This window comes from Glycine max, chromosome 16, assembly GCF_000004515.6.
Source record: "Glycine max cultivar Williams 82 chromosome 16, Glycine_max_v4.0, whole genome shotgun sequence".
NCBI lineage: Eukaryota > Viridiplantae > Streptophyta > Magnoliopsida > Fabales > Fabaceae > Glycine > Glycine max.
In genome coordinates, this window is record NC_038252.2 from 32,715,381 (window position 1) to 32,723,761 (window position 8,381).

The window sequence follows — 8,381 nt, forward strand, 5'->3', positions numbered from 1 at the left end:
CGAGAGTAAAACACCTGTACAGATATTTAATTTAGGAAGGTATTCAATAGATAGAGATGGACCATGCAACAATCAACAGGACAACACAATATATGATTTTTACACAAAATATATATCCTGTTAAAATTAAGTCTCTATTGAAAAATTTGATTAATCACTTAGTGTAATATTCTTTTTTAATAAATATATATTTTTTAATTTACAATAACTCAATATTTTACTTTAAAAATTAGACCACAATTATACTCATACCAATGTAATTCTGGTATTCTATTTGTATTGATTTTATTAGCTTCATATTTAGAAAATATTAGGGCAAGTTAACTCAAATATTTTATATTACGTACCTGCTTCTTCTTTAAGATGTATCACGCATACACCTGTAGGTTGGTAGTGGTGTATGCTTGCAAATTTATGTAACCAGAATAAGGACAATGCATAAGAATTAAAATAAATAAAATTTAAATATAAGAAAAAGATCTCAGGAGAAAATGAATCACCAGTTTTTTCAGCATCAATGCTTGCAAACAACTTGGAAAAGTAATCATTATATCCGTCTCTCTCAAGAAGAGATTAATTAGAATGATTATATATATCTGAAAGAAACCTTAAACATGAATTATTGTAACAAACTGGAGAGGCTTTATAAAAGCAAACTTGCATCAACTTCAACAGAATATATACCAAGAAAGTTTATAGGCACTAGCTAAGTGATTGAGAAACGAGTTTTATTGTTCATATAATCATATATAGCTTCCTTTTCAGGCTTAAATTTCAACATGAAGTTAATTCGAAAGATCAACCTAGTATGCTATCAAAATTAAGAGCTTGTAAGGCTTGCCAAGGTATGTTCTCATTGCTTCAGCTTTTCATTTGACAATCCACCGAACAATAAAACTATTATTCCTTGCAACATGTCAGGATAAGGCTATCATTTTTCAAGAACAATCTTTTGCTTAATTATATTCAGGAAATGCTTTGTGTAGCTTAACTTATTTATGTCTCTATTCATTCAATACAAAGGAGAAAAATATGAAAAAGCTTTGAAAAGAGTAACTCTTGCTCTTTTCCTGGTTTACGTAAGGAAAATGTTATGGTCTAATTAATTCTAGACAACCTGTAAATTCCTTGCTCTAAGAAAATTAGCTATATACGTTTTTAGGATCAAATTAAATTATTTTGTTTTCTTAATCAATACGCTCTTTGAAACCGTGATGAGTGAAATTTAAAAATTAAATAATAGAACACAGTTTGAGAGGCTAAAAAGAAAAGCTTAGCACATGTTTCTTAACGACTGATAGTTTTTTCTCCCCCTATTCCTAAATTAATGAATGTAAAAACTGCACATTTTCTTAATTTGTCAAGCTTCGAGAGTTTCTTTCTGCGTACCATTCAGGCCTTAGACTTCAAGAGCTTTGTAATTTTTGTAACTTATTAATTTGCCTATCCAAAAAAAAACTTAATTATTTATTTTGTTTGAGCTGACTTCTTGTGCACTGCATTATTTATTTAGATCTCAATTAGTACACATTTAAGTAAATAACTTAATTAATTATCCAAAAAAATAACTTAATTAATTAGAATATATTTAATTTATCGTTCGAGAATTATTTACAAGCTTAACTCATAAGCTTAAAGTTTATTTTGATAAGCTTTTATATGTGAAACATAGGGTATATATAGGAATTACCCGGGAAAAAATAGGGAAAATTTAGAAGAGATTATATAGAGCTTATTTGATTTTATGATTCTTCAATGTTTTCGTCGAGTTAATTATTTCAATAAGCTTCTTGATATAACTTACTAAAACAAACTCCTTTTTAACTTATTCCAATATATTTTAGGATCAAATTTATGGTATAATCCCTCATGTAAAGCTTATTAAATAAGTTGTTTATTTAAACATAACCCTAAAATAAGTTTTAAAAAAACTTATAGAAAAGTTATAAATTAAACCACCTTCATAAGGGATTTTAGCCCCCCTTATTCACCTGAAAGAAAAACCCTACCTTTATAAGCTCCAAAAATCTCTTCCAAACCCTTACCTATACCATATTTTTCATAAATAAGCTTCTATGATACTATCTATTTGACATTTGAATTTGATTGATGAATATATATTTATTGTTTCAGATTGGAAGCCACCTAGAGATGCCCCAAAAAGTGTAAACTTCCATGAGGAGTACCACAAGGCTCTAAGGACAAAATCCTACGTTGATTTCTTTGACAAAGCTCAATTACTTGCAAACCAGCCTTCTATTTATTCCAATCACAATAAATTCTCAGAAATCCTCCTTGAACCAGGCCAAGAAACTATACATTCCGTTATTGATCATATTTCAAAGACACCAGAACTAAACAATCTCATGCTCAGTTACTTTGACATCAGTGCTGAGGCTTCTTTCATTTGCAGCCATCTTCTCCAAAGCATCAACCAAGTCCAGTGCAATTACCAATTCATTGAAAGAGCTCTAGGTATCATGGATGATGATGATTCTCTTGAAAAATTCAAACTAATCAGTTTTGAGCTAAACTCATTCATCTTCTCAAAAAACCCACTTTCAAACCTTAACATTAATCATGACTTATTCAAGCTCATTAGTGATGAGAACTCATCAGTGTTGTTGCATCGTTTGAAATCAATGAGAAAGAAGTTGGGAAGGAAAGTTAAGCTAATGACATATTTGAAGAAAACATCAGAAATTTGTGTTGCAATGTATGACTTAGTGGCTATCACTGCCAATGTTACAGAAGCACATACTTTAAGCACACTAATCATGGGGCCAACAATTCTCAACTTTCCATGCAAGAGTCTTAATAAGAGAGAGCTTCCACACTTGAGGTTTTCAAGAAGAATGTTTCTTAGTAATGTTTGTGATCAGCTTGATATAGCAGCCAAGGGAACTTATATATTGAATAAAGACTTTGATACAATGACTAGAGTTGTGGCTCGGCTTTATGATGAAATTGAACATAAAAGGACAATGGTGCAATTCTTTTTGGACAAGAAGGATGATAAATTCTCTTTGCAAATGGTGAAGGAGCTTAAGAAAAGTGGTGATGGGTTTAGGAAACAAGTGGAAGAACTTAAAGAGCATGTGTACTTGTGCCTTGTGACAATTAACCAAGCAAGATGTTTGGTTACTGAGGAAATGACAAAAATGTGTACAGAAGGCATTGGAGTGTAGACATGTAAATTATTATAAACGTATGGATCTTGTATAGTGTGGTTAAGATTTGTTTTGTTATATTTAAATTATTTATTACATTAATTAGTGGAGGTACAGAGAGAAAAAGGTGAAAGTAGCCATGACAATAAAAATTATCATGAGTTTCACTCTGTTCAGACTTAGATTGTTGGGATCAATTTTAATGTTAATGTTATTATTATTAAGTAATTAATTATTTAAATAATTTAAAAAAATTAAAATTATACATTTAATTAAAAATATAATTTATTTTAAAAATTTTTTAAGTTCTTTATTATAAGTTAAATATTATATATTGTTTCAATTAAAATGTAATTAATAAAGTAAGCTATGATATATTTAAAATATACAAATAAATAAATTTTAAAAAGTGTGAGGTGGATTCTCTCAAATTTTTTCGGAACAATAAAATTTGATGGAGATGAAGGATTTAATTTTTTGATTCCCATCTTTTAAAAAATTTAACCTTGAACCTATTGGTTACAGCAACATAAGAAAAGATTATGCTAGCCCGAAGCCACCCTAAAAAAGCTTCAATCCAATCTTCTCTTTCCTACACTTCTAGCATCCCTCCTCCAAAGAAAATATGAACTACCCTTCCTTTGCTTCCATCTTCTTCCTCTTCATTCTCCATCTCCATTTTCTTTCTGAAACTTGATTGATTTTCTATTCTTTTAAGAAAGATCTTTTCACTCAAATTCGCCGACCCCTTGTGAAAAGATTTGAGTCTTTCGGGAGAAAAAAAATGATAATTAATGTCACAATTTGTTTTTTCTTCTCAAAAAAGAAACAATGAATTCTTCTTCTTCTACTACTACTACTTTTACCTCTAACTGTTGGGTTTTTTGGGTTCTCAGCCCATTTTTCCCATCAACAACTTCTACCACCACCACCAGACATCATCACTTACGTATATCATCATGTGTTGCACGTATGACTTTCAAACCTCATTTACGTTTTTGAAACTAATTAGGGCCATTTTGTGCATGAGAATGTAGGGGGCCTGGGTTATGGTCTAAGGTTGGTTGTGAGGAGTATCATCAAGAAAATCAATAAGGGAGAAGAAGTCGCTGTAGCCTATACGGATCTCTTACAGCCTAAGCTACATGCTTCAAATTATTATTATGACTTTATTTTTCATGCACTGTGTATTACAGAATCGATTATGAAAATTTGGTATTGCCATTTGCCAATATAATTGTTTTTGATATAGATTATATACATTATATACTATTAATACGAGTTGGCCCTTGTGTTGTTATTTTAAAAGCTTTGGTGAGCATTCCTATTATTTTAGTTAAGTGATGTAATCTTTAATCACCATGACATGTAACGAAATATGATGCACTTGTGAAGTATGGAGTTTCAACACTCAAATTTAAAGAGGAATGAAGGGTTGTGTTGGATTTGGGCACTACTGTCAGTCTGTCACGCACAATAGAAACTTCAAATCTTGATGGATTAATTGAACAGCTAGCTAATTTTTTTCTGTTTACGAATCTTTTTCAATCAAATTCGCCAACCCCTTGTGAAAAGTTCAAAGTCTTATGGTCGAAAAAAGGATGATAATTCATGTCACAAATTAATGTTTTTTTTTTCTTTCTCACATATCCTTTTTATGGCAAAATTTTGATGGGAAATTAATTGGAAATAACCTTATTCATTTTCTTGTTGCAACTATACTTCAAGAAGTGATTGAATATAAGTACTTGATAGCTAAAGTTAAAATTAAATTATTTAAATATTATTTAAGTTTAATTTTTGATAAAAATAATTTTAAAATAAAATTTACTTATTTTTTGATTAAATTTTGAATTAATTAATTTTTTTATTAATAAATTGGAGGGTTAAAATTACTTATCTTTTGCTTGACGTGTTGGACCCACCGCCTGTGTAGAATGATGAAGGTGGCTTGCTGAATTTATTGGTGATGTCGTCTAAAAAATATTATTTAAAGTACTTCAATAATGTAAAATAAAAAATATATGTTTTATAAGGATTAAAATAAATTTTTTTACAAAGATAAAATTAAAAATTAAATTTAAAAAACAAAAAAATATATGTAAGCACTTAATAAAATGTCTGTCCCTCCACTCCCTCGTATGAACTCATTGTTTTGGCATATCATATAGGAAAATGTTCTACGTGCCCTCTATGTTCTACGCACTTAATTTTTCTAGTCAAATTGTTCAAACTATACGGAACATTTTTCTCATTAAATTTGTTGTTTTAATTTGTTCGTCATTTCCTTGTTGATGAGTAACTAAGTTTTTGAAACTTACGTATATCATCATGTGTTACACGTATGACTTTCAAACCTCATTTAAAATAACTAAGTTTTTGAAGCTTTAATATGTCTAATCTATTACTTTGATTACGTACTTTGAAATTATGGATAATGATATCAATTATTTGAATGAATTTTTAGTTGTTTACTTTTGCCATTTTCGCAGTTCATTTTGTAATATTTTGTCTTGAAAATTCCAAAACATTGTTATGAAAATTCGAAAAGAGTAATTTTTTATGAGTTTAATGATCTTATACTCTCCCACTATAAAACAATTTTATAAGATTATTCAATTATAAATTATGATTTTAATGGTATATAGTTATTATAAAAATTAATAAAGTTATCATATGATAAATTAATTATATTAGATAATTATATAAAATTATTTTATCCTATCAATTTTTTATTTTTTTAATTATAAAAAGTTCGGGTATTAATGGGAGTTTTCCGGGTCCAAAGCACAAGTAAGACGTTTTGGAAAGTTGAACAATGGGATAATGCACTTAACAAGGTTGGAATTACATCTATATTTATTTTTAATTTAATGCATAGACTACATTCAACATGACGCCTCCTGAACCTATGTGCCAAAAACACTTCATGCCATGTAAATTATTTTCATATTATACTATTTAGGTAAATATTTTCAATTTTCCCAGTTTGCTCAAAAAGTGAATTTCCTCTATTGTATTTATTAATTTGATATTTAATATATTTGATAGAAATAGTAACGTAACTGCACAATGCACATGGAACTGAAGTAATAATAGTAGGGGTTAACTGTTGATGTAGCTAGGTTTGATTTTTTAATTATTCAATTTTTATTTCTATGCTTTTTAAATTATACATGCACTTTTTAATAAATGAAATAAAACTGGAAAATTAAATATATAAAAATCAAATTAAACAATTAAAATTAAGAAACTAAATCACTTAAACACTATAAAAATCACTTAATCAGATATGTGTGTGTGTGTACGGTAAGCTGTACCAAAAGGTCAGCGATGCAAATCTGATTATATCTGTGGTACAATAAGAATAATCAAGAAAGGAAGTAAAACATAAACATATCAACTTATCATTTTATATTTTTATTTTTCAAGCTATTTTTAGTTTCTCTTTTTTTATTATTTACTCTATTTTTTTATCTATATGAAATATGGCCTTAATTGTAGTGCACCTATGCATTTCTTTATTTATTTTTTAAACTCTATCTTTTTTATATTTTTCATTTTTATTTGTTTCATAAACTAATCGTCAATAGATATATTAAAACTGTTGAAAAGAAGACTAGCTATGAGCCTTTTCCACCATATCTATGGTACTTTTTATTTTTGCTTGTTGTATTATATCTGATTGTTTATTTCAGTAATTTTATCCTCGCCATGCAGAGCATACACACACTTTAATTTCAAGTTTATTACGATTTTTTTTCACCCAACAAATCCTCCTAAACAACAAAGACATTTATTAAATTAATATTTGTTTCATTTTTAAAAAAATTCCAGCATTGATATTAACATTCACTCAGCATTAATATCCATTGATACATAAATATATTATAATATTTCCCTTTAAAGTCTATCTTGAAACAAACCAACAATTCCTTGTATATCTTTAACAATCATTGATGTCGCCTTATCCTGTGATCGATCTACCCATTGAAAATCGAAAATTAAACACCCAGAAATTAAGTGTTTCGGTATGATAAAAAATATCAAGCACGAATAAAGCGCAACACCAAATCAAACATCTTCATGTTCAAACTTAGAAGTCGATCGATTGAAAATGCATGCAGAAATTTAATTTCTTGGATTTCAGGGGGGAAATGACATGAAATATAATAGAGAAAGTGCTCAACATTAGGGTAGACATGAAATGACTATATTTATTTAGCTATTGTCAAGAGTTACATCGTTATATAGGGCTATTTTTATTTGTGTATAAAATGAGAAATGTGCAACTTACATTAAAAACACACTTGATAAGAAAATGTTTAATAAATTACTTCTATTTTCTATAACGTGTTGTATATTTCATTATTTTTTTCCAATTATGACTTCATTAAGAAAAAAACTCAATTCAATTTATTTGTTAAGAAAATGAATATTATCTGTAAAATATAAATTGATATAAGAATTTTTTTTAAATAATTATCATTATGAAACTATCATTATGATAAATTATAATTAAATAATTATATAAAATTATTTTATATCATCACATATAAGTTGTTAATTATCTATTCTCCAAAAATCCTATATGCATAAACTCCATTTTCCCTATATGCAACAAAATGAAATTTAGAAACAAAATATATCATCCAAAAATCTTTACATGGATCTCCTGTGCGTTAATATCCAGCATTAATTCTTCCACACAATTATGATAAAACTCCCGTCTTTAAATAGAAAGAGAATAAAAAAGATAATATTTTCACTATAGGTTTTATTAATTAACACTTACCGTTAATGTAACATGAAAAATGTAGACTCAGATAATTACTATGAAGAAGAGTGTACTTGATTCCAATTTCCAATACAAGAACGCGGAAAATGGAAATGAACTCGCAAGAACGAGGAAAATGGAAATGAACTCGCAAGAACGCGTGCACTACTGCCGCATCTCTCATATGGGTCCACTACTGTCTTAAGAAAAACAAAAAGGTATCCCATGCATTCCACTCCTTTACAATTCATTTTTATTGATAATTTTATTAATTTTTATAATAATTATATACCATTAAAGTCATATAATAATAATAATAATAATAATTTATAATTGATTAATCTTATAAAAAAAAATTATATTATGAGTATATCACTATTAAACTCATAAAAATTACTCTTTTAAAATTTTTATAACAATGTTTTGAAAATTTT

General features: G+C 27.9%; 1 protein-coding gene across 1 annotated transcript; it reads left to right on the plus strand.

The window, feature by feature from the left end:
- Positions 1–808: 808 nt before the first annotated feature.
- Positions 809–3,188, plus strand: LOC121173698 (UPF0496 protein At1g20180). Its single transcript, XM_041010379.1, has 2 exons — positions 809–845; positions 2,134–3,188. The coding sequence occupies exons 1-2, from the start codon at positions 809–811 to the stop codon at positions 3,186–3,188; spliced, it is 1,092 nt and encodes a 363-aa protein (XP_040866313.1).
- The last annotated feature ends 5,193 nt before the right edge of the window (positions 3,189–8,381 follow it).